Source organism: Mytilus californianus, unplaced genomic scaffold (assembly GCF_021869535.1).
Source record: "Mytilus californianus isolate M0D057914Y unplaced genomic scaffold, xbMytCali1.0.p SCAF_61, whole genome shotgun sequence".
NCBI lineage: Eukaryota > Metazoa > Mollusca > Bivalvia > Mytilida > Mytilidae > Mytilus > Mytilus californianus.
In genome coordinates this window covers 482,233-509,902 of record NW_026262714.1, presented here as the reverse complement: position 1 = coordinate 509,902, position 27,670 = coordinate 482,233, and the positions used below count along the sequence as shown (strand labels likewise).

Sequence of the window (27,670 nt, the reverse complement as noted above, 5' to 3'; positions counted from 1 at the left end):
TCGTAAAGTTTTGTTTTCAACCGACCCTCATTGTCAATTTCTAGATGTAAGTCAAGATATGAGGCAGACTTAACTGTATCTGTAGTATCCTTTATCTCTAGTTCGATGGGATAGATTCGTTCAACATAGTCACCAAATTTTGTATTATTTAGTGAGAGAACATCATCTATATAACGGAACGTAAAGTTAAAGGATATTGCTAACTTCTTATCCTTCTTCCTAAGAAGTTCCTGTATGAAGTCAGCCTCATAATAATAAAGAAACAAGTCGGCAAGAAGAGGGGCCCAATTGGTTCCCATTGGAATTCCGACAGTCTGTTGAAAAAACACGTCCTCCAAACGTAACAAATATGTTGTCAGACAAGAAATCAAGCATCTTGATAATGTCAATTTCAGTGAATTTTTTGTTTGAAGCAGAGTGATTCTTTATAAAGTAGGATTTATCCCTCCCCAAGACAAGATACTCGTAACTACGTTCGCCATTCTTTTTAATGAAACAAAGTAATACCAACTCTTTCAATTTGTCTTTTAGTTTGGAATGGGGAATACTTGTGTAAAGTGTAGAAAAGTGAAATGTTTTAATACTATTACAAGATTGTATGTTCTCTAAAAGATCTTTGGAATTTTTTAGTATCCACATCTGATTCACGCCACCTCTAGAATAGGCAGTTTCACAATAACTTTGGAGCCCGGCTTTGATTGCTGATAAAAAAGATGTTAATAATTTAGAAAGAGGTTTCGTGGAGCACTTGGAAGACCCAGCAATATACTAGTACCGTTGTTTGTAAGGACACTTATGTAGTTTAGGTATCCGATACAGTGATGGAAGATCCAGTTCTTCATCTTTGGTTGAAATTCCAAAGGAACATAGAACAGACCTATGATTATCCAGGATTTCCTCTTTGGTAAGTGTTGTGAGGGTATATGTTGAGTTTCCAAATGAATTGTCAATACCTAATTCATTTATCAAACAGTTTATGTAATGATATTTACACACAAAAACGATGTTGTTTGGGGCTTTATCTGCGGGGACAACAACATATTTGTCATGGAGGTAGGACAAGTGTTTTGCAACATTTGGGTCTGTAAAAATTGACGTAGCATGGGTATTGATAGACCCATTCAGTTTCTTAATTCGGATTTGTATCAACGACCTCATAGCCTTAATGCATTCGGAAAGAGCATCTACGTCTTCTTTCTCGCGTTTATCCCATTGCCTGGCATAATCGTCGACTGAATCCATCAGTATTTTGAAATTGTATTTCCAATTGATGGATTTAGGCTTACGATATTTCGGACCTATGGATAACAAATTTCGCAGGGAAATGTTATTGACAATGTTGAGGTCTCCGGTAATAACGTGGCCAGCCGGATTATATGTGAATTTGGAAATAGCACAGGTGCAATCAGGAGGTTTAGACTTTAAGTCGTCAATGTTGAGATCCTGCAAAACGTGTTTGTAATTGAAAATTTTAGTTGCAATATTTTTCCATCTAATTAGTAGATTTATTATTTCTAAATAGTAAATATCTAAGGAACTTGAAATGATAGGTAGAATTAGGTTATTAATATTAAAAGGTTACATGTATATGGCCTATTATAAAATGCCATTTCTGTTATTACTCTTTCACCATCAAATTCACGGTTTTGGAATATACAATAAAATTAATGCAAAGTACAAATAAGCCGGTAAAGACGTCTAGTTAAGAAAAAAACACTTTTCATTTGAACTGAAAAAAATATTTTTCCGTTGGAAACTATATAAAGTATTTCTCAAAACAGGATACATGTGAAAGATTATAGTCTAATGAATTTAAATGTCCTTTTGGAAATCAAAATGAATGACCACGTATCGAAATTTGTTTTCAATCTTTCCGGTCATTGTAGTTCTTAAAAGTGACCATTTAATGTTGATTTTATTCCCCGATCATTTTTTTCAAATAAGATAATAAATAAAAGTTTTGTTTTACAAACATGAAATTCAATTTAAATTCACTTCAAGTATTAATTTCTTAAAATTTTTGCCTAAAACATTCGAGAGAGTAAGGTTTTATATAGTAAAATACTTGGCGAGAGCAAGCGAAATCATATTATATTTGTTTCCCCTTAAGACAATTTTAAATGATACCAATTATCGGCATTGGCAAAATACGATGCATGCTTTTAAAGATTTTGTCACTCTAGCAGTATAAATAAAATTGAGCTTCATTACAAGTTCCAACATTGTTTTACGGGAATCTGTTAAAGTAAAAAAATATTTTGGTGCCAGTAGATCGAAACTACTAGAACTACTTTTGTCGGCCTAAACTTTTAAAAGCTCAATTGTGCAAATTACAAAATTCTAAGCGTTAGTCTTTTGTGTTCATTTTTGTTTGATTTTAACTAAATATTTGCGGCTGCTAAATCTCACTTTTCTTGACAAAACGTATTTTGACGCATAAATCATATTGGAATCCGCGAAATGAGACGTTCTTATCTGCCGCATTTTGCCGAGCTAGACACAGCGTCATAGAGCTTTCATGTCACAGTAAAATTGCGTGAACTGATGCGCATAAACAATAGGCGGTTTGGTCTTTAAACGCCTTGTTTATCGTTATGACTGTTCTTTATTAAATAATATGTTTAAATTGGCCCGAATACGCTAAAATCAGCATGACAAATATGGAGTTCAAAAGATCAACTCATATTAATCATACGTTTAATACGGATGTTTGGTCCGATTAATAAGTTTTTCCATACGGACCAGCTGTATCTACTTCCTGTCATACGGACTGGCCATACGGACCAGCTGTATCTACTTCCTGTCATACGGACTGGCCATAATGACCAGCTGTATCTACTTCCTGTCATACTGACTAGCCATACGGACCAGCTGTATCTACTGCCTGTCATACGGACTGGCCATAAGGACCAGCTGTATCTACTTCCTGTCATACGGACTGGCCATACGGACTGAATTAAAGAACTAAGCAAAATGGTTTTCTTTAGTCTTTGAAAAGGTTCTGTGTGCATTCTGCTTGAAACGAATACAAAAACAAGTCTGTCGGTAGGGTTTCACAATTATTTCAAATTGGAATGAGGACTGTAAACACCGTAATCTTATTTTCACGTCTGTATCAATATATCGACTTTTATAATAAACAATTTCTTAACGTTCTGTCTGTATATTAGAATGAACCAAAGTTACAATTACACATGTATCATTTTCGTGTAGCCTAAATTTCATATTTACACCTATCAACTATGTCAAAATACAGCAATTTACTGTTAGCGGTAAATGAAACAACTGACCCACTACTGCTTTCTGGCAAATACATGTAACACAATTCAAATGTTAAAACATGTTAAAGCCAAGTTTCAAAGGACTTCCCAGTTTTATCATCTTTTGGGTTTATGTCGGATCCAAATTTCTCTAATAGTTTACATCTAACAAACTTATTTTTCCTCTTTAATGCAAAAAAAAACCAAAACTGAATTAAGAACCCCTCCCCCCAAAAAAAAAAAATCAAACTAACACTAAATCATTAACAAAACAAATCATTAAGGAAAACTAAGTATTCGGCTCAATCATGGACGAGACACAACTTTCCGAGAATTATTAAGTTATGGATTTAAAAGTAGATATTTTGAATATTTATAAAAATCTTTTTTTTTAAATCATTTTTTATAAAAACTTGCGTATATGAAAGGAGAAATGATAATTTTATTAATCTATAGTAGTTACGATGCAATTAATTCATTAGCGCTTTATTGCATGCTCACGATAATAAAGGAATCCGGTGAAACGACAAAATATCCCCGTTTTCAGTAATTGGTATCTTCATAATTTGTGTTCAAAAGGCTTTTAGGATTAGATTTTTCGCTTAATGAATAAAACATTATGTTTGATGTTTGAACAAAATAAAAAAGAAATATATTTATTTGCAGTTTGAGAATAACAAGTTAAATTGCATATGCTACTCATGGACCGCAATTTTAGGCAAATTTGCTAGATAAAGCTAACGCTAAAATAAAAAAAAAAATAAAACAAAATGCACCATTCGATTTTTTGACGACCAAAATTCAATTCAAGTAAAATTATTTTCAGTCGTACTATAAAGTGAAATCAACCTTTTTTAATAATCGACTTTTCCCTATTCCGTCACCGATTGCGTGTTCTAATATTCCCGTGATTCCCCTAATACACGTAGAACGATAAGTTTTCACATTTTATACAATATTTGTTCTGACAACTTTCCTGTTTTGGTCTGTATAAATTGTTTCAACTGAACTTCAAATCTATAAGTCGTTTTTTAGTGGAAGATTAGGAAGTACTCTGTGTCTCTTTTCTTTTATATAGTTGTTTTCGTGCTACATTTGTATGTGCAAATCTGATGATGAGTTAAGTCCTTTCCGACTGAATTCAACAGGTTTGTATTTATGTTGTGCTGTTACATCACTGTTACTGGAGGGTTGGCATAACATATTTAATTAAATAGTTTTCATTGGTTGCTGTCTGTCATATTTTTTTTATTCGTCCATTGATTTTTGCCAAAATCAGTCGTTGGCTATTATTTTTGTCATGCCGGGTAATTTAAAACTTACCTTATTTTATGTGTTTTTCTCATTGTTGAAGGCGGTAAGGTGACATATACCTGTTTGCATTCTCTTCCATTGGTCTCGGGTTGTAGTTGTCACATTGGTAATCATACAATTCTCATTATTTCTATATAATTAAAATATTTAGAAAAATATAACTTGCACCTAAAAGAATGTTTTCTCTACCTCACTCAGGTAATGTTGATGTCACTCGAAGTTATAGATTATGCGTAAAAGGCCATTGTAGTTCAGATGTCTATTTTGCAACGTGTGTATGAAGTCATAGTATCACCCCAAGTGACATTTCTTTACAAAAGATACAAAATATATAAGTCATTATTAATAGAATTTGCACATTTTTTTAATATTGAATAATTTTAAAATATCTACAAGAAATATAGGAGAGCAATAACAATTACTCACAATACAAATAAAAATTAAAAAAATTCTCTATCCTCTATTTTTTGGCTAAAATTCAAGATTTTGCAAACAAATGATGGTTCCAACAAAAAAATTATTTTTTAAAACTTTCGAGACCATTTTTATTTCAGTTTTGATATATATTATGTTGAATTGTTTCTATTGTGTGTTTCCTATTTACAGATCCAGATCGTATGGATGAGTTTCGTTTATATCTAGGGAACGGAACTGCAGATCAAAGTAGCGATCCAGGTCTGTGCTACTCAGACAAAGGAAAAACAGGCTTACCTAACATTACTCAGAACATAACTTGTAATATGCTAGCCAAAAATATGTATTTCGTCAACAGAAGAAGCAGTGCGAATTGCTATGTGGAATTGTGTTACGTAGCAATTTATGGTAAAGTATTCAAATGTATGCAGAACATTGTTTATGTAAGACTCAATGGTTTTGTGATGAAATTCCAGGGAAGAAGAATTCTCCAACACTTGTGTGTGTGCAAAAATATAAGCGACCCTTTTCTAGTGTAGGAAAACATTTATTTTTAGGGGTTTGTGTAGGATTGTTTGATTGATAAAATGTTAACATCTAATTCATTTAAAAATTGAATGGAATATAATATATGATATATGAATTTATCTGTACATATCAGTACTAAAATAATTTGTTTTGTAGGCTGCTTCAAAGGTACATGGAGCACAAACTGTACGGAACCATGTCCAGCAACATGCATAGGCAATTATTGTTATCCTCAAAACGGTTCTTGTGTCTGGGGGTGTGACAAACATTACTGTTTTAATAACAAATGTGATATTAATACAGGTGCTTGTATTGAAGGATGCATAGCTTTACGAGGTGGACAGTACTGTAACAAATGTAGGTGTTTTCTTCTAATTTCGTTTTAGAAAGCAAGTAGTGGTTACCATTAAAATGAAGATTATAATAAAAGAAAGACAGAATGATAGTTAGCTTTATATAACTCTGAATTTTGAAATGTGTTTTAAATTCTTTAACGGACATATACATCATCTTTCGATTTTAATGTATTGAAGTTGAAAAACAAATTACAATTAAAATATACTTTAAATTGCACAGGTATTTTGATATGTTTTGTTATTGTTTTTGAAGCACTATTTAGTCTTTTGGCTTTTGTTTTGTTTCGTATTGTATTATTTTATTTTTATTTTTTTCAATATTCAATTGTCAAATATTACTGTTTAAAATCAAACATGTTTGAATAAAGCATTTGTGTGCTGATTTCGGTAATGTTAAAACAAAAGCATTTTCTCGACATAAAGTAATATACAGTATTGATAAAATTGTTTATGTCACAGATAATATAGCTTCCAATGGGATATCCACACAAAATCCACCTAATCCAAGTCAACCAGCAAGTTTGGCCATTGATGGAAACCGGACAAATGGTCTGTGCTCAATGACAACTGGATCAGGTTCTTACCTACAGGTCGACACTGGATCTTTGAGTGTTGTAACTACAGTTTATTTCACCTTTGGTGGTAAGAAGTCATTAAGACAGTTGTTTAACACTAAGTAAGCATTACACATGTATATTACTACTGGTCAAGCTGTTGTTCATCTGACAACGGCATTTTAGTTTGTACCCAGAGTTTGAGTACTCATTCATTTAAAGTGATAAATTTTGGATTGTAAATCAACAGTTTAGGACAGACGGCACTATTCGGCAGTCATATTAAATCTGCCCAGGTGTACTGAATGAAGTTAATGAATTAGTTAATTGACTTACCGTCTACATTCCATTCAACTGATAAATTCAAAAACACTTACAGTTAGTTCGGTGATATACTTTCGTTAAATAGTCAAGACATTCTCTAAATACACTGTCGAAATTGACCCAACGGAACTTGCTTTCAAATACAAACAGCAATGCGTGTCCTTTCCTAGATTTAAATATTTTAGTTTTAACAGGGGAAACACAACACATTAAATTACCACTAAAGGGTCGGTTTGTCGTTTTCTTTTGATAATTTTCCTATTTCGGACGATGATGTTCCTTTCTTCCCATTTTACGGTGTTTATATATTCCACTTCGCTCACTATGCCCATGTCTGCAGTGACGTTTTGGATTTCAATGAACGTAATCTTTTTAATATTGGTAAATTGTTTCGTCAAGGATTTCTTTAGCGAAAATATTTGAAAACTTTAACTAAATTCTCTCATTTATTCTCATATTTAATGTGAAAGTTTAACTGTACCCGTAGAAAACTTATTACAAACGGGATAGCACAATCTATTTTTTGCCTTGATGCTGTTTATCGAGCCCGTAAATTTAGTTACGATCTGGGTAAACTTATCGATATATTAAATAAACTTATAATAAACGTTAACCAATTCCACAATGTAATTAGATCTTAAAATATATATATATATTGATCAATTAATTAAAATCAAACTAAATAATCTTGCTATAGACCTTCGTTTTCTAATTATAAGTTTTCTAATTAATTTTTGATCATCATTTTCTTTCATCACAAAAAATAACCTATTACATATTTACATCAATGTTTGTTGAATTTCTAGCATTAGAAGATTTTTCTCAAAATTTGTGATTTGTTAAGACACACTAAGTTTTCACCACATTTCATTTCAAATTCAACTGCACATTTGACAGCAGGAATTTGGAAAGGCATATTAAACCTGAACACTAATTTGTATCTAAAGAGTAGCAAAACATATTTTTCTGTAGATTTGTGAATTTAAAAAAAAGTATGCTATTGTGGTAACCGTTTTGATACCTTCTTGGTACTATAACTATTGTTATAAAGGACAGTGAATCAATATCGTTTCCAAAAGTCTGGTAAAAAGGTGTCCTTTTTTATTTACAAATTGTAACTAATTATTACTTTTTTAATGTGTGTGTTTAGTATTATTACGGCAATTTTTAATTGTAGTAAAACTCATCAAGTGTAATTCACAGGATATGTTAAAGTATTGTATACCTAAAACATCGAAGCAATAGTCCTTTTCATTATAATAAACTTTACAAAAGTTTTATTAACGGTTTCAATAATGCTTTTTGGTGAGCACGATGGCATATGAAAGTTCTTATCTATACTGATATCTATTGTTCAATCGGGAACATATTAATAGTAATTGTTTTTTTTAAACTGAATAATCCGTTAAATATCACATTCAACTGTTCAATGGTTTATATCACGAATTATTCAGATTTAGAAAAAAAAAATTCCCGAAAGAAACAATAGAAATCAATAAAGATTAGCCGAGGAAGTATTACTTTTTCTGATCTTTACAACAGACACAATTTTGGAGTCATTGTGTTCCAATATTGCTGTCAATTGATTGTATTATATTATCAGTCCTGAGTTAGCATATTTACTGATTTATTATGCGGCTATACAAATTAACATAATTAAGTGCACATATGGCAAATTTTGGTTGATGCGGTCAATGTTTTTTTGTTATTCGAGCCAGCCTGAGGAATCAAAACTACTGATTTTTAGTGATGAGTCAACATTTTGAATAAAAAGAGGACATGCTGGCACTCCAAATTGATGCCGACAAAATTTTGTATTCATTGTGTTCCAATATTGCTGCCATTTGTATTATACAATCCATTCTGAGTTTAAAATTTTACTGATTTATTATGCGACTTTATAAATTTTCATAATGAATTGCAATATGGTCAGTTTTGGTTGATGCGGTCAAATTGTTTTGTTATACTAGCCAGCCCGAGATATAAAAATTACTGACTTTTTATGACGAGTCAATATTTTGAATAATCGTAGGACATGCTGGCACTCTCAACTGATGCGGACAAAATTTTGTAGTCATTGTGTTCCAATATTGCTGTCATTTGTATTACACAATCCGTTCCGAGTTAAAAAAAAAAACTGATTTATTATGCGACTATATAAATTTTCATAATAAAGTGCAAATATGGTCAGTTTTGGTTGATGCGTTCAAATATGTTTGATATACGAGCCAGCTTGAGACATCAAAACTACTAATTTTTTTGTGACGAGTCAATATTTTGAATAAAAAGAGGAAATGCTGAATTAGTAGTAATGTGGGCACTCTGAATTAAAGACGACCATAAATATTAGTAACTGTACACCAATATTGCTTTCATTTATCATGATTATTTCATACAATCTATGTACTCTGCGTTATTGCCATTGTTAATCGATTCTTTCTGATACCGTAGTTTTTAAGATTAATGCAACATTTTAAAACAGATCAGAACCTCAACATTTTATATAAAATATAAACGACCTGAAGATTGTCATATTTATTAAAATATATATTGAATGCACGTTAGCAGTGACACCAATATCGTTTTTGATTTGTAAACAAGTAGATCACGGAGAAATTTTTATAACAAGCACATTTGTATGCGTACTTTATTTACAAATGTATTAAATCTGTATTGTTTTTATCAAGAAATAAAGACATTTAAAAATGTTTTATAAATCGATGTAGAGCGGTCCCGAGGTCGCACTTTAACTAAGTGTTGAGCAGACCAGCCAAAAATTAACTTTAGATCAGGTCTGGTTTAATCGGAGTTGTCAAAAGCGAAGTTAACTTATTACAAGATTGGTTTCGAAGTTAACTTTAGTAGCGGACAGTCATAGGACCAAGATCGCTTTTCAAGTTAACTTGATTGTGGTCCTATGACTGGTCGGATCAGTCCTAAATGATGTCGCAGGTTAACTGTGAACAGTCAAAATTACTTGTTAGCAAATTAACTTGTTGTACATGTTAGGACTGAACACATCTCTATATACTGTTGGTTATACGCAAACACAGTTTCTGTTAAAAATAACATTTGTTTTATTTTTTAAGAATTTTCAATTGCACTATACCTCCCTGATCATCATATTCTCTTACATAAGAGTTTACTCGGCATTTGATGTTTTAGCTTTAGTATAACATATAGTGTTTAGATATTGTAAATGACTGTAGAATTGTTGTAAATAACAAAAAGATGAATACACCGATTGTTTCTTGTTTGTGGTGTTTATGACTTCGTTGGCAACGACCGTCCTTCTCAGAAATTGTCATGCTGTATCAAATTTCATTTTATTTTTTTTATTATGCCCAACTTACGATAGTAAAGGGGCATTATGTTTTTCGGTCTGTGCGTCCGTTTGTTTGTCCGTCCGACAGTCCGTTTGTCCGTCTGTCCCGCTTCAGATTACAGTTTTTGGTCAAGGTAGCTTTTGATGAAGTTGAAGTCTAATCAACTTGACACTTAGTACACATGTTTCCTATGATATGATCTTTCTAGTTGTAATGCCAAATTAGAGTTTTGATCCCAATTTCACGGTCCACTGAAGATAGAAAATGATAGTGCGAGCGGGGCATCCGTGTACTATGGACACATTCTTGTTTTTTCTATAACTTTATTCGCCCTTTTGGGACAAAAACTACAGTAGAGAGACGTAAAATGGGTCGAATTTATAAAAATAGGATTTTGTTGTTGTTGGAGAATTGAAGGATTTACAAAACATCATGCAGGCCAATTGTAAATAAAGGACAACAACCCCTAGCAATCTTCCATATTTGGTTACGGAAGTAAAGTGCAGTGTCTATAATGAAACATTGTATGTTGCTTACATGTAGTTAGAAGATTGTACAATGTATGTGTATTTGTCTTTTGGTAATGTGTAAAAAAATAATTAATCTGCCTTGTACATTGTTGTAGTTTACGAGTAAATGTGCATAGATCCATTAATTCCATTTTTCTGCTTAATGTCAATAAAAACTAATCGCGTTTGAAGCTATCCGACGAAAATCTAGGTTAAAACTGTCTTAAACATTGTTTAACCATGGAAGTATTATATTGACAAGAACTCCAACGAAAAATTAGCACATTCACATCCCATTGATTTCTTTAAGAAACTAAAAGGTTCCGACTCAGTTTGTCAAATACGTGATAACTCCTTTGTGGGTATCTGCGATGCGGCCTTTGCCTGTTCTATTTACTGAAGCTGGTCTTATCACGTGATTTGGAATCGAGGGTCTTATCTACCTATCAATGTAAATAAACACGGAAACTCCCGTGGTTATTTGTTAATCGCCACATGAATAACGACACCTGTTTCCTTTCAATACATGAAGACAAATGCTGAAAATTTGTAAAAAATCGGTCCATATTTAACAGAATGACATAGGAAAATTAACTGCATTCGGAAAGAAGGAAAGATTATTTTTTGTTTTGTTAAATATGTTTTAATCTAGGAACTTGGAAATCGGGAAACATCCGGTATTAAAAATTACATGTACCTGAAGTTTGGTGTTTGTGGAAAATAATGTGATGCGCGTATAGTGTGTTAGATGGCGACGGATAGCTGAAATTTAATTTAAAGATTGTAAATTTTTATCGAATGTTACAAGAATATTTATGGTTTTCTCTATCATCTCAATATAGAAAAATGTTAGTAACGTATTCATCGAATTTGTTTTAAAAACTAAAAGAGGTTAATTATTACACGCACGTGAAGACCTCTATATAGCATGTATCAGGTTACGAGACAGATGAATTGTTACACCTTTTATAATTAATCAAAAGTTAAAAACAACCTCCAACTGTCAACCTAGCCCGAGATTGCTCTGACGACTGACAGATTTTTTTTAGGAATGATTGGTTCTTTTTGAATTGGATGAAATAATTTCCAGTGGACTTTCAGTTAACAATTAATCTAAAAATTTGGCAAATTTGGCAATAAACCTCAATTACTGATGCAGATTACAACCGGGTTGTTTTTTAACACAAGGAATTTATTGTTATTCAAGATAATATTAAAATAAGGAGATATGATATGATTGCCCATGCGCTATTTCATAATGCCAAAATATGATATTTTTTCCGATCTAAGACCTTTTTATGATTTTCAAGACTATCATGTATATAACAGTTATGCATGTTTAGCCAATGGCCCTCTCATGAATAAAAAAATCTTACAATTTAAATTGATTGTAACTAAAACTGAAATATTCATGGCTTGCGAGTATTTTTAATCTACAGTTTTTTTTTGTGAAAACAGTCGCGTGGTTTTCGTTTTTGTTTTTGTTTTTTTTTCGTTGTTTTAATGCAGCAAATCTATCTCACTATAAACGTTTGAAGTCGGTTTGTTGGAGTTCCTGTCAATATAAGACATCCATGGTTTAACCAACCATAGTCAGAACTGAACAAAACTTGTCTAGAAAACGATTCGGGAGGTCTAAAGACAGTTTTCCTGACTGTTCCTTACAGTTCCAGACAGATTTAACGAAAGGTTAGAAACATTTCCAACTGTACTTACCAGTGATGACGACTGCCATCATACACACCTGCATACATTGAAGTGGTGGTATATTTCTTATTATCAATTCCCATGGTCCATACCAGAGTTTAATTTCAGTTTAAAGCATTTTTAATTCTTATATCCTTACCACATGTGAACAACACATTGTGGCCAATGCCGAACACATTTTGCACATAACAAAAGGTTAAAAAAACATGTTGTACACTTCACCATATTGTAAATCAGGGCAGAGGATTTGATCGACTTTTTTTTAACTTTATAGAATTAAACGATTTGATTTAACAAACAAAAAGTTGCAATTACCTACTTGTGGTATTGTAATATGCGTTATGTTCTATAAGTAGAAAAAACAATGTGGATCATACGCTTTCCTGTATGTCCACATTACTAACATAATATTCTAGTTGTTTGGTTGTCATAATTGCGAGCTTTACTATACTCTTTTTTTTATCGTGCACAAAGACGCTGTTGTGTAACGAATTTATTCTTGTCAACAATTTTAAACGGAAAAGATATCTAGGATAACAAAACAGTATATAGTTTATGCATATTTCTTACAGATGCACCAGTATCAGCGGGTGAGAATATAGTTTACTGTTCCAATATCAGTGATTCCTGGGTGAATGGCATTGTGTTATATCAAGGTGAACGTCCGACTAAGGATACTGATGTGCTTGCCGTTTGTAGATATATCATATATGTACCACCAGCAGAAAGTGGAGTTGATGTGTGTGAAATAGAAATTGGCGGTAAAGTGCATTTTGTTTTAAATATATAACAATCTACTTCATTTATTAAATGAGTAAATTGTACACAAAAAGTGTTACTAACATATGAGATTATGTCATTTTTGCAGATAAATGCCATATGTATATGGTGCTTTTTCATGCTGACTTCTACATGTTCTACTGTTTCTTATATTCAAAGATCGTTTTTCAGAGGCATTCACAATATTAGAACACTTTAGATCGTAAGAGGGCATATAACAGATAAAACAGTTAAGAATGTTTTCAATCACAGTACAAGCCTCTTAAAGCCGAATATATATATCTTTTATATCATGCATTATCTTGTCGCAAAAAGATGGTTATTACAGTAATCTACCTAGAACAAATACAATTTTATATAATTTCAATTTTTCATGTTATCTACAGGTTGTCCTCTAGGAAGATACGGAGATAACTGTGAAATGTTTTGCCACTGTAACGGACCATGTGACTTAGTTACAGGAAATTGTACATCTGGTTGTTTAGATGGATGGATTGGTTATAGATGTGACATTGGTTAATATATTTGTGGCATTGTAAAATCCTGTCATGCAGCTTTTTTTAAATATATATCCTTTACTCCCATATTAGAGCAAAACGTTTTTTTTTTCTTTTTTTTCTCTCATTTGCACATATTTTGATTGATTTAAGGGGGGCAATACAGTATATGGTGAATAACTGGTGACAGCTAACTTCCAAGCAAACTCATTTTCGACTTAACTGAAAAAACATTGTTGATCGAATAAGCGAAGGCAAAATAGCTACAATACTCATGATGATATGATAAGCCGAAATTGTTCAGCATTTAACAAAATATAAAAGATGTGTTTCTGGTAAAAATGCGTTGACCTAAGGTAAATCAAAACTACGGAAATTCCTTAATGTTCATATTTTCAATCAAACCTTTGGAAAGTTTTCTAGAGAAGCTATTCCTTTACAAGGAATACAGTCAGACTGAATTTAATTTCCTAGAACGAGGTTTTTAACATTGTCGCTATGACTTTCAATTCCTAGCGGGTGCAACGACCAAAACCCCTTGTTCGACGTAGGCTTTGACTTATTCTATGCATTATAGTAATCTCATACTTGATTATCTTTGTTATACATGTTATATTCATTTGAAAAAAATGACTGATGTGATGTATACCACAATTGACTTTATAGCAAGTTTGAATATAAGATCAATTAGTGTTTTTTAAGTCAATGCCTGACTTTATAAGTACATCATTTATATAAAATTTCATATTAAAACACGATACAACTGATCTAGAAAAGATGAGATGTAAATGAAATGAACGATCCTTTCCTATTATTTCATGGTATCTTATTCTTTGTACATGTAACATCTGGTAACTTAAGAAGGGTGTTTGAATATTATTTACAACAACCCATTTGAATCAGAAATCACACATAAATTGTTTATAGTTTTATATATTAAATAACATAGTCCCTTTGCATCGTTTGAACATTTTTTGTTTCCTGATACGCATCTGTATGATATATGTATCATAAACACAATTTGATAAAACATTGATTCTCAGTAAAAGTGACATGTAAGCAATACCGACTAAACCATAGGATATAAAGTGTTCGTGTTTTAAAGAATCATATTGCAGGTTTTTCATTGCTTAAATGACACAATGTTCCGATAACAACACTAAATAAACCATGTTTTTTCTACAGTATGTGCTAATGGAAACTTCGGAAGTGAATGTAGTAGGCATTGTTCTGCAAACTGCTTAAATCAACCATGTAATCATGTATCAGGCGAGTGTACTGGCGGTTGCAATGAAGGATTGGAAGGATACAATTGTACAAAAGGTTTGTTTTATTGACTTGTTGCTTATTATACATAATCGTTTTCTTTTATTTTCCAGTATAAGTAATCCGCATGAATAAATTCAAAATTTCCCCTAAGATGTCTTTATATGTAATACATTGATTTAAAGACGCACTATTCTGGAGATTAATTACTGTGTGTTTAATAACTACTTGTCCACGGTAATGAGCTGACACAGCTACATGTTGGCATCCCGATTTTGGACCTTTTATTTACAAATCGATTTATCACACGTGCGTTTAATACGATAGGAGCATTATATGCAACAGAAAAGCGTCTTTGTGAAAAAACAATTTCAAGGAGAAACTAATTTTGGAGCGGCATGCGGACCAAACATTTGTGGAAGCGGTATTTTTTTTTTTTTATTGAAAAATCAATTTCTCCAAAACAGGAGCGGGAAAATCCAAATAACTATTAATCAAATTGGTGTGGCCTCACAGTACACGCAGTATGCATAATTTACTTAAAGCCCTGTATGCAAAATAAATTCATAATATATGCATATTTGTAATTTAAATTGTTTAGAAGTGCTTATAGTTACTCTTGCAGTCATTTAAACTTTAGCTCTTTGATGAATATTGCTGTTTGGATGTTTTTGTCCTGTCGATAAACCAAAAAAGTGAGCCGTAACACCGTAAAGTTCTTTTGTATGACCGTGGCATAAAAAAAAATAAAAGCTACAGATACAAAAATACCTCAATTAAACTTATAATAGTGTGTTCTTTCCTAAATATGTACTAAATATTCCATATTAACAGAAACAGCGGAATTTTTTTAGCAAATTTAAGGCCTCAGTTGCAAAAAACAGAGAAAAATGCCTAACCCCTTTGTCATATAACAGATATTTTTCCCTGTAAATGCTATGTTTTTATCATTATAAAGGATTTTTGTATGGAAAACAATAACTGTGCTTGGAAGTTATGCAAAAAACAGATGTGAGCAGTCAGTTCTATAAATTTTTAGTGAATTCATACATCAGACTGGTAACTTCATACATACGACTTTTGCAAATATGGCTTTGGTTAAACACTTCTAGTTCATATATTAGCTAAATTATGTCTTTTTTTTTTTTTTTTTGGTTAGATATGATATTGTTGTGACAGGATCTCTAAACTGACCATTTGAGGCAGAAATTGTGAATTCTTATTGATAAATAGGCATACAGTAAGATGTGGACTGGAGACAGAGGCAGGATTGAATACTTTATATATATCTTGAATGATGGAACGATTAACTACTAAACTTTACATTTATAGTATAAAAAGGTCTCTTTTTATAAAAAAAAATTTACAAGACTTAGTATAGATAGTTTCAAACAGATTTTTGACATTTCATGTCGGAAAACATGCACATAGGCTGAGCTGACAAAAATTTAAGTCTTGTTTTCAAATTCTTCAAAAACTGAAACTGGGGTGGGGGTATGAAATGTACTGTAAAAGAAAAGTTAGAGTATATGCAGTGATAAATTTAAGGCTATGATTCTGATAAATAAGCATTGTTGTGAGAAAAAGTGTTTTCAAGATTTTTCTATTTGAATAAATGTTAGTATAGGTTGCACTTTGTTAAAACAGCTGTTTCACAAATCTTTTGGTAAGATATATAATTTTCATAGATATTTTGTTTTTTTTACATACCGGTTCCCAGATAGGATCTCTATGTTTCATAATGTTACCAGTATAAACACAGATGTATAGCGGCGAAAATAAATTTGAGGAAGACCAAAATTGAAGGGAGGGGTAGTACAGAATTTGAGTATAGGTTTAAACTCTTAGAAGTTCGGGGCATAGTTTGACCTTTGAATAAAATAGTAGTGCAACTTTCCATTCTAGGATATCATTTTTTACGAAATTTCATAGTAAAAGTGGGACAGTTTTAGCCGTAAAGGGAGTTCCTATGGGAAATTGCATTGTCTATATTTACAGAAGTGCAACCTATAAACGAAACACATCAGCAAAAATGAAAGAAACAAATACAAAAAATGACCATAGCACAATAACACAATGGTGGGATATAAAGATACCGAGCCACGCCAAACGGATAGTACCAAAAATAGACTAAACAGTAAAGGTTAAAATATACAAAGACAAATAAAAAGAACACTAAAACACGTAATAATGATCATAAACAACATCAGTACCTAGAATTTATACTTAAGGACCACCCTGTATTATTTGCGAAGTTGATACGGAATATTTATCAACAAGGTCTTGGTATCTTCTGTTGAACTTTATTTTTAGAAAAAGGACTTGATGTTTTTGACATAACCCTGATTCATCAACATTCTGCTAGGACACAGGTGACGCTTTATAAAGTCTGAATAGCAGCAACAGTCTCTTGAATACCGAATGAGTTGGAATATGTATATGCCATATGCAGGTGAATTTGTTATATTGCTGCTAAGGTGAGGGGAATTTATTATTTCAAAATAAAAATCGTCTCGTTTGTCGTAGATTCTGGTACTGAGATGACCGCTTATGTCAAATATGGTAATGTTCTGTTAACTGGGAAATCATACTTTTGAGATTATCCCTTATTTAAATGTCTCAACTCTACACTCTCGACTCTCAATCGTCAAAAGTAAACATTTATCTTAAATGTCTATTAATTAATCTCGCGTCTTTGTCAATTGATGAATGAGTGAACGCAGTATTTTCCTTATTCTAAATTATAGGTTTAGAGATATCGGTATACAGGCAGAATTTTTATTACTAGTAGATATTGTTTACATTGTAGAATGTGACATTGGGTATTTTGGTATTAACTGTTCGCAAACCTGTTTCGGATGCATATCAAACCAATGTGACAAAGTTAACGGCGTATGCAGTAATTCGAGTGGATGTAAGTCAGGTTTTGTCAAAGAAAAAAATTGCAATAAAGGTATGTATAAACAGAGTAGTGAGACAAAACTATTGTGAAATTGAAATTTATGTAGCTATAAACAAATCATTAAATGGGCAATGTTTTATTTTAAAAGACAACAATTATCACCACTTTGAAATACGATCATAATTATGTCATGCACAGAGGCTACACATGTATTCCTATTCACGAATGTATAATTAGAAACTTACCAATCATCCGGTTGATTTTAAAATTTATTCAGTTGAAAGAGTTACGACAAATGATCAAATAACAAAAATCGGTGACAATCACAGACTACAACTCGACGTTTATAAACAGACAACACCATGACAAAACAATATAGGACAACACGAACATAAATATTTACAAACAGAAATGACATACTGATATTGAGTAACACGAATTTCAACAAGAGATAAAGCTTGGATGAAATCTTTAATGATTAAATGGATAGATCCAAGTATTATATTCCGAAATATTTATTGCCAAATCAGACACCGCAATATAATCAAACTTGTAATACACATATATATTGTATGAATTTAATGTTTTTGTTATTTGTTATTCCTTGTTACTCGGGGGGTGGAACGGGGATTTTCAGTGAATGGAAGAATAACTTTAATGTGTCAACACATTACAAATTAGATTAATGTTTTTCGTATAACGCATAATTATTTTTTATCTGTAGAATGCGATGATTGGAAATTTGGGAAAGACTGTGCAAAGGACTGTTACTGTCGCACTATACCTTGCAACAAGTTCAATGGTCTTTGTTCTAATGGAGAATGTGCAAAAGGATGGCATGGTGATATATGTGATAAAGGTAAGCTTTAATTCCTTCATGCTGGACGACATGACAAACACTAGAGCGACAAACCTTTCTACTATAAAACAACTTTTCTTCACGAAATATATGGTCAGCTAGTTTCATATAGGTTCAATTACGTTTTATTGTAAAAACAATTCTGTATAAATATGTATTTACATAAAGCCTTTAAATTTCCCAAACGTTGCGTGAACTTTATTTCAAAAACTTTGACAATACCAATAAATTACCGCGTCACAAACATCTATGTTTATCTTTTTTTTTTTTTTTTGTGATTTAGGTTTTGACATACAATGTTTCATTTCAAACAGCATGGCTTGTGTAATTTTTTATTTATAATCAGTTGTATTTGTTAAAACAAATGTATATTTATTTGTATGTCGCCTTGTTAGACAAGGAGGCATAAATCAGACCTAACTGGGTTTATTTACACATTTCCTTCCTTTGTGACAAATAAAAATAATCGAAACATGATTTAATCGTGGATGCCTTTTCATATTGAAAATCTCAGCCGAGAGGTCTAAGTAGTCGAACTACTGTATCATTAGCTTGTCAACTCTGAGGTTGTGAGCTCGAGACAGGTGAACTCGACTCCAATCTAAATTGACTAGGATTTTCAGTTTTCCTACCGAAGGTCGGCGGTTCTCTACGGGCACTCCGGCTTCCTCCAACAATAAAAACTGACTGCCATGAAATAGCACAATAGTGTTGAAAGTGGCGTTAAACACCAATCAATCAATCAATCAATCAATTTTATATTCCATAACTACTGTTCTTTAATTTGGGTCCTGAATGCTCTTTAATTTCATACTTTATTTGACCTTCTAAACTTTATGATTCGAGCGTCACTGATGAGTCTGTTGTAAATGAAACGCGCGTCTGACGTACATCATGTCAATTCTGGAATATATGACGAGTTTACGTTTACTTTAACCTCGTTTCCTGTGCTTTATTTTTTCTTTGTGACGTACCTTACAGTTTCAATGTATATGATAACTGAACATTATCTTAAATCGCCGTATTTAAATTTTAATCAAATAAACTTGTTTTAGTAAATCAATGCTTGTCTACTTGGAATATCAAAAAAGTTTATCCATTGAAATGTCATGGCATTAGGCGAATTCTGGAATTGTGGTAATAAGCACCTTTTAACTACAAATTAAACATTGTTTTTATTCCAATACCAGCATAAGCTTTTGAAATGAACAAAACGGGGCAATGGTTGGTGTAAAAAAAGTAGCGGATTACAATTTGATAATTATATTGTACTCGCTTCCTTAGTAATTCGAGAAATATGACATAAGTTTCCCTGCGAGTACATTAGCATAAATCGTGCTTATCATCTTATGGTGTATTGTTGGTCTTATATGTATGTATTATATATACACATTTGACATAATTGTAGCGGTGCTCTTTCATAGATATAAGGATAGGTCAAGATAGTTTCCGATTGAAGTCCGTATAAAAAGTTGTCTTGTATTTGACATTGCATTACATCTGTTACATCTGCTACACGAATGCTATGCGACCAAGGGACCAATGAGATATCTCTAAGATGTTTTGATTTTGCTACACGGTTATCGAATAGTTTTGTGCTAGAGTTCTACGAATACGTGCAATTTATTATAGACATAGCCCTGGCCTTTTTCATATTTGTTGTATTACCGAAAGGGTTAGACAAAGATACCTCTATAAATTGAATCTTCCTTGTTATAAAACCTACAAATGGGAAACCATTTATTACTATAAATTGCAATTTACAATACGAAATTCGACAAGTGTCATTAGTCAAACGGGAACTAATAAAAGCGAAAAAAAATTTGAGAAATAAAATATAGTTTTTGTTCTAGATTTAAATTAACTAAAAGAACCAAGGCCTTGTTTTTGGATCCCATAAGCTTGTTCAAAACTGATTGGCGGGTTTAAAATTAAAAGTTAAACATGACTCAACGTTGATAAAGAAAACTAAGATTATACGTCTTATTCGAGTTAAAATGATGTAAGTTCGAGTTGAAGGTTGTATTAAACTGTTAAGTTACAATGTACATTTATAATTGACTGTTTTTAATGTTTTCGATGCACATTGCTACATTAATCTTCACCAGAAATTACTGATCTCAAATTGCGATCATTCTTTGTGTGGTATGATTTTTTTTTTTTTGCATTGCCGTTTTGTCAAATTTTGGTAGTCGCATTAACGTCTTTTCTTGAATTTGAGCGTTCTGATTCTGAATACTTTTCAATGAAAAATACTCATTTGTTGCATTTTCCAATTGTTGATTTTCGAAAAGAAGTATCAAAAGATAATTTCTATTAAGCAATAGATTGAAATTTGTGAAATATTTGAACCATTGGAGATGGAAAGTTCTCACTTTTTAAAAGCCTTTGTCTGCTTGAGCTGTCATCGCAAAAGAAGTTTGAGATTTCCCTAGTTTAACCAATTAATAGTTTTGTAGATAATTATCATCACTCCTTTCTTAAAAGAGAGGCGAAAGATACCAAAGGGATATTCAAACACATTAGTCGGGAACAAACAAATGTACATAAAACATAGCACACAATCAAGCATTTCAATATATGCGCCCTACAGTTGATTTGGCCTTTCAAATAACAACATGTAGCATTGTAATGCATCTTTGCGAATCTTTGATCTATGATGTGTGTACAACAACCTTAAATTAGAATATCTTTCAGAATGTGACAATGGTTTTTATGGTTTTAATTGCGAACTGGAGTGTACAACATGCATCAACAAGTCATGCGAAATAATTGAAGGCAATTGTTCATATGGATGTATTGAAAGATACGAAGGAGTTAAGTGCGAAGGTAGGTTGAACTAAAAAATACATGCCTAATTTTGAGGTCAGATGCTACCCTTATTGGCGTTCGGTGTCTCAATATGTCTGTTTATACATGTTTGTTAACTTTAACTAGTGCGTCATGTATACAGTTATGCTGTACTTGGCTTATTGTGACCTTTTCTGGCATCTGATTGTTTCATCCGTCTAGAGCTTCATTAAAATGTATGCTTATCACTATTTTTTGGTTTTTGATATGTAAACGCAACTTTCCTTACAATGTTTGCATTTTTTTTCCGAAATGATAAATTTATGTTTACACTGGTCATAAACGTAATTTCCAGCTAAACGAAAAACGACAAAAAAAGTGATAAGGCCACAAAACACTTCAAAGAAAACAACAGACAGACAGAGCAACATGACTCAAACCAACACCCGGGGTGAAGAGTTCGCAATTCCTGCTCCACTTTGTCGTGTTTATTGTGTTTATTGTGCAAGTTCAATTCCGGTGATAAGTCTTGATGACACAATCGAAGAAAAAAAGAACAGTACGGCGGTTACGACAATTTGAAATTATCCGTGGTCATGTGAGATACATATATTTAAAACGGGCAGTCAACTCGTGATGGGAACTTGAACTTCATCACTTGGAACCCTTGTAAGCAGCAACAATCTTTCGAGGAAATCATGAAAGGAACGCAAGCTTTGGAATATCGTATCAACTGGGAGATATATACTCTGTATGCAGGCACTGCTTCGTATGAAGTATTTTACATGTATCGTTATGTTCTCTCTTCGTTGTAAACACAAAAAAATAGATGCTGCTTTGCTCATGGGTTTTAGCAGTCGTGTAGTTGTTTTATGTAATAAATTGATACCACTATATAATTTCTTATAAACTGTACAATTGAAAACTTCAATGAGTATTTATAATACCAAGCGTTACAAACTGGATTACTTTTATCGATGAATTTGTCCGAGAAAAAAAATTCCTTGATATATTAAAAAAAAATCATTTATATTGTCCTCCATCGAGCGCCGCGAGGGATATAGCAATAGTCTTCGTCCGTTAGACCGACTTTCTGATACACATTTATACCTTGATATCGTTTTCCAATAAGGTGTGATACTTTCAAGATCACTTGTCTGCACCTTCTTTCAGACCGTTTGTCAGAAAAGGTTCATACCAAATAAGATTGTTTGTTATTGTGTGTATTGGACCATTCCTTACCGAGATTTTAATATGGCAATTTTTACTTGAGCCATCGAAGTTTGACCATTCTTTGGAATATTGTATCACAATGACTACTTGTGAACTCAAAGAGCTTTCATACTGGGTAGTTTTCATGATGTGATTGTTTTGATTTGATATAAAATTGAGAATGGAAACGGAGAATGTGTCAAAGAGAAAGCAACTCGACCAAAGAGCAGAAATCATCCCAAGGCCTTCAAGACGCTAACGTTTTGGGACTTTGGCTATTATCGGCATCATGCAGCCTACTCATAACTTAACAATATATTACACAGTTACACAGCGGGTTCGGATTATGGTGGGCACATGTGGTCTATTAAGCATTTGATATCTGAACGTTTGCAGCAACTTTTTAAATATCTATAAGTGATTTGTTCCTTGTATGGCATGTCAGTCAGAAACCGGAATACGAGATCATGATAATAAGCTACTATTCAAATACCATGTACATGTACATACCTATATATGGCAAACGGTATCCATAGAAGTGTATACTGTACAGTTATTCTAAACAAATACCCAATAAAAACAACTATAATGATACTAGATGTAACGATAAACAAAAACAGTTACAACTCATGCATGTATCATAATCATAGCTATAGAGGAAGAAAACAATTCATGCGTTTATCATAATCAGAGCTATCGAGGGGAAAGAAAAATTACCATGAAACAAATACGCTACGTATTGTTCTGATAAAACAATACAGTATACACATATCGAAATACAAAATCTGTCAACTGATGATTCCGCTTAATAATGCTAAATCATTTGTATAAATGTGCCTTAAATGTACATGGAAGAAGTTAAAATCCTTTTATCATCCTTCTGATGTTTTCAGTGTCTGCAGTAGTTATGCCCAACGACAACAGTTCAGGTGCAGCAGTAGGAGGAGGCATAGCCACTGTAATTGTTATTTTAATTGTTGCAGCAATAATAATTTCTATATACAGGTAAGTTTATCTTCAAAATAATAAAGATATTGATCTTTAATCATGTGCCTTAAGGTTAGCAAACATTAATTATGTATCGCTCGATTATACGTTACATTGAGCTGTGTCAAGTGATATATGGAACTAAAACGTAACTTACTATGAAATTGATTGTTGGCTAAATTTGACAATCATATATTCCATTTAATCATACACGTGCAAGTATATGAAATTAGTTTTCAAAAGAAATGCAACAGTTCAATAATTCAGTTGTTCATACATGTATTTAATCGTGCTGTGCCAAGTAGTTATCGATTGTATAAGAAAACCGTTTATCTATTAAAATACACCTGTGATGAAATCTTTTAATCAAACGCTGTATTGTTCATCTTTAGACATCAGGACGTTTCGCCCTTTGAATTATTCAAAGTACACTTTCATAAAACAGTGCTGTATTTTTATAACGTACAGCAAAAACGTTTGTTCCATTTAAAAACATTAGAAAGTAGTGAACATTCAGTGGTGTGCATATTTTAAAGTATCGTTAATATCTTTTGGTGTTCCTAAGTGTTTAAGATTTTATGAACATTATACGGTACTGATTGACAGACTTTTAGGAGATTGAAGAAAATTAAAAGTGTGCAACAGTAAATTTTTTATGGGGAGTTTAGGTTTATATTGTATTTTCGACAGAAATGCGTAGCATACAAGATTTCATTGACTTTTTTTGTTTGATGTCCAGTGGTAAATATTACAGTCATATCGGCTATATACATGACGACGTTAATTTTGAATTGTTTAATGAGACTACAGAGCAGTTTTTCATTAGATTTAAAGAAAATAAAGACGGAATCGAGAACATTTGTAATAATGCGAATTTGTATAAACGTCAAACTCCGATATGATGATCGGTAATAATGAAAACAACAGAGTTGGTACGGAATGTCATTTTTGACACTTTCATGATCAGAATCAGGACTCGATTAAAAAATGGTTTTGTCTGTACAAATGTATGAATACATGTTTGTTTTGTCATGAAGCATTATAAGTGTTCCAGTTGGATAGAGGGAGAATCAATAATCTGTGTTGAAAGTCTATAAATTTTTCCTTCATTACATTTTTTATCATTATTTGTATTCTTTCCTCTATTGATTAGTAGTATATTACATAAAAGTATGACTCGTTGTAACTAGCAAAACCAAAACATGTGGTGATATGCATATACCATTTTGTACTTGTTTAATGTTCTGAAATCACTAAAAACCGAGCACGACCTTATTAGTTCAGTTACTTAGACTCAAGTGTTACATACAAGGAAAATTATTATAGGTATACTAGATAGTTTTTCTTAGATAATTCTACATCCAGTATTTATCAAACGGTAAAACACATTTTCCACCAAAAAAAATATGCACACATGTTGGTTTTTTCCCACAAACACCACTTAAAGACACAAATAAATATTTTTTTTTCATTCCCACTTCAATAAACATGATAAAGACGTGCTTATTATATGAATTATGAAATAAAAATGGATGAACTTAATTTTATAGTGTATATATACATTTTGTATATTGGTCGTCAAAATTCCATTTAGTGGGTACATAGTGAGCTTGATCGTAAAATTCTGCTCTCTGATTAATGGGTACAACACGGGGAAAATGAATACGATTAATCGCAATTTTAGATACTCAAGTTTTGTTTTCAATATTCAAGATTTATAATGTTTTAGCATTGTTTAGCGGAGGTCCAAAAAACTGTCAATTCCTGGGAAATTTTCAGGAATGGACAGTATTTGGACTGTCTCTATAACAAAAGGTCTTACTTTCCACTAATAAAACTATATACATTAATAAACAAACAATCCAACAAATAAAAAAAAAATTGAAGAATATTTTTTCTAATAGTTAGAGACCAAAAACCTTAAGCCGAAGAAAAAAAAAAACTACAAAAAAGAAAAATGGAAAAAGTCAAAAGGACAAAAAAAAACAAAAAAACAAACAAAACCACACAAGACTAGGTACTTAAAACCTTACCAAACCGAAACGATAGGTTGCACACAAGAACTCATCGTAAAGTTGAACGGTTCATATTCCCTAAGTAGTAGACGGCTTTGTTTAGGAAGTAATTGTATTGGGGAGGAATTTAATTTATCGCAGTAAATAAAAAATAACAAAATCTACAAATATATAGCAACTATCATAGAACATCACACAAGGTATAACTATTATTTGAAGTATAAATATATTTGAGAATTTTACAAACTTTTGCATTAAAGGCAAACAGCTACAGTTTGTTTTTGTTAATTGTAGGCGAAGATCTAATCCTAAAAGTGAAAAATATCTCAACAACAAGGACAAGATAACTGGAAGCCACGAAAACATGTATTGTAGTGAGTAAATCATCATATTCGGTTGAAAATTTTAAATCATATACAATGTTCTCTCTCTCTCTCTCTCTCTCTCTCTCTCTCTCTCTCTCTCTCTCTCTCTCTCAATGTATCCATCCATCCATCACTCTTTCACTCCCTCCCTCCCTCCCTTCCTCCATCCATCTATCCATCCATCTATCTATTATTTGTTTTTTTTTTTTTAATTTCAGATCATGAAAATGCACTGCAGACGGAGGATGTATATCTGAATGTAGAACGTGTACACGATTCAGATAATGCAAAACCTTCCGTGTCTGGTAAAATAGAAAGTAAAACAAGTGTAACTGAAGTAAAAGACGAATATCCAGAAGAGTATGATGATGAAGAAGAAGGAAACGTGTATAATAATGTTGAATCTGAACAACAAATTACTAAATACAAAGTACTAATAGCAGACCTTAAAAAAGTTATCAACGAGAAAAGAAAGAATGAAGGTTTCAAGAATGAATATGAAGTCAGTTTAATCATTGCTTTTTTATGTTTATTATAACGAGTTCTACTACCTTGTTCTTATAAATGATGAATGCATAGAAATTTCCTTTTTGAAGATAGAATATTTAGTCAAAATTAACCATAATTGACGTGACGTAAGAAATTTAATCTTTATGTATTGCACAGACACCTTTCTTTTGTTAATAAAAAGAAAAAAAAAACGATAAGGAAAAGCAATATAATTGGCAATGCGACATTTATCCAACAAGGAACAAGGACAGTAACAACTACAAGCCACCTTATGACCTTCTATAATGAATAAAGCCAAGAACCTTTAAATTGTTCTGGATACAAAATTGAACCAATACTAACGAGAAAACTAACGGCCCGATTTTTGCACATGAATTTATATAAAACAATTATTGAAACTGACAGAAACAAACGACAACAACTGAACTACAGACTCCTGAAGAACCACTAGGTTGAGGTGGTTCATTTACGAACTCGTTAAGCAACCTTTCCGTAACACTTATAAGTTAGAAAACTGTTTGCTGACCATGAGTTGTCTTTACTCGTTTTGTTGCCAACTAATGATATATGTCTCACACCTCCTGATATCGATACTCATCTAAAGTCATTTCTTGTTTACATAATACCTATGCTATATTTTTGATATATATTTGTTACTGAAATTAAGTTGTTCAAGTGGATAAATCAAATTGTATACACCAAATTTATTTTAGATCTTACCTAAAGGTCTTGTTCACGCTCATACTGAAGGTTCAAAAGAAGAAAACAAAGTTAAAAATCGATTCCTCTCAACATGGCCATGTATGTATTACTTTTTAGTTATAATTTAAATTAATAATTAACACCAAAGAACAGACGAGCACAAGAACCAATGCAACATTTAAATGTTAGGTAATATACGTTATAATAACTTTATTTTGGGTGCAGCTTCTAGACTGATTGAAAGCAATGTTTCAAATACTTTATCTGCTGAACACGATCCACACAAGGGAATGAGGAGTTAATGACAAAAGTTGCCACTAACGAAAATATAAAGGTTGTGTCTACTTTCAGAACTCTCATAGGTAATTAGTTTTAAATTGATTTGTCAATATAAGAGAGGCGAAAGATACCAAAGGGACATTCAAACTCATAATTCGAAAATAAACTGACAACGCCATGGCTAAAAAAGTAAAAAAAAAAACAGACAAACAAA

At 32.1% G+C, this 27,670-nt stretch overlaps 2 protein-coding genes across 2 annotated transcripts in view; both read left to right on the top strand.

Moving 5' to 3' along the window:
- Positions 1–4,750: 4,750 nt before the first annotated feature.
- On the top strand, positions 4,751–7,585 carry LOC127707271 (uncharacterized). The gene is made up of 5 exons (XM_052211809.1): positions 4,751–4,772; positions 5,181–5,396; positions 5,673–5,873; positions 6,332–6,514; positions 7,557–7,585. Exons 1-5 carry the CDS (start codon positions 4,751–4,753, stop codon positions 7,583–7,585), a joined length of 651 nt encoding a protein of 216 aa, XP_052067769.1.
- A 5,881-nt stretch (positions 7,586–13,466) lies between these two features.
- Positions 13,467–27,670, top strand: part of LOC127707277 (receptor-type tyrosine-protein phosphatase epsilon-like) — a 35,714-nt gene continuing 21,510 nt past the window's right edge. Inside the window, exons 1-9 of the mRNA XM_052211814.1 lie at positions 13,467–13,587; positions 14,755–14,892; positions 17,645–17,788; positions 18,462–18,596; positions 21,294–21,425; positions 23,492–23,603; positions 25,895–25,974; positions 26,184–26,467; positions 27,189–27,276. Of these exons, the coding sequence (XP_052067774.1) occupies positions 13,494–13,587; positions 14,755–14,892; positions 17,645–17,788; positions 18,462–18,596; positions 21,294–21,425; positions 23,492–23,603; positions 25,895–25,974; positions 26,184–26,467; positions 27,189–27,276 (1,207 nt within the window). The 5' untranslated portion in view covers positions 13,467–13,493. The remainder of the gene's footprint in view (positions 13,588–14,754; positions 14,893–17,644; positions 17,789–18,461; positions 18,597–21,293; positions 21,426–23,491; positions 23,604–25,894; positions 25,975–26,183; positions 26,468–27,188; positions 27,277–27,670) is intronic.

Coding starts and splice junctions, on each gene's coding strand:
- LOC127707271 (XM_052211809.1), top strand. CDS start 4,751: ATGTTTTCTCTACCTCACTCAG. Junction 5,397..5,672: donor GTGTTACGTAGCAATTTATG/GTAAAGTATTCA, acceptor TTTGTTTTGTAG/GCTGCTTCAAAGGTACATGG. Junction 5,874..6,331: donor TGGACAGTACTGTAACAAAT/GTAGGTGTTTTC, acceptor TTTATGTCACAG/ATAATATAGCTTCCAATGGG.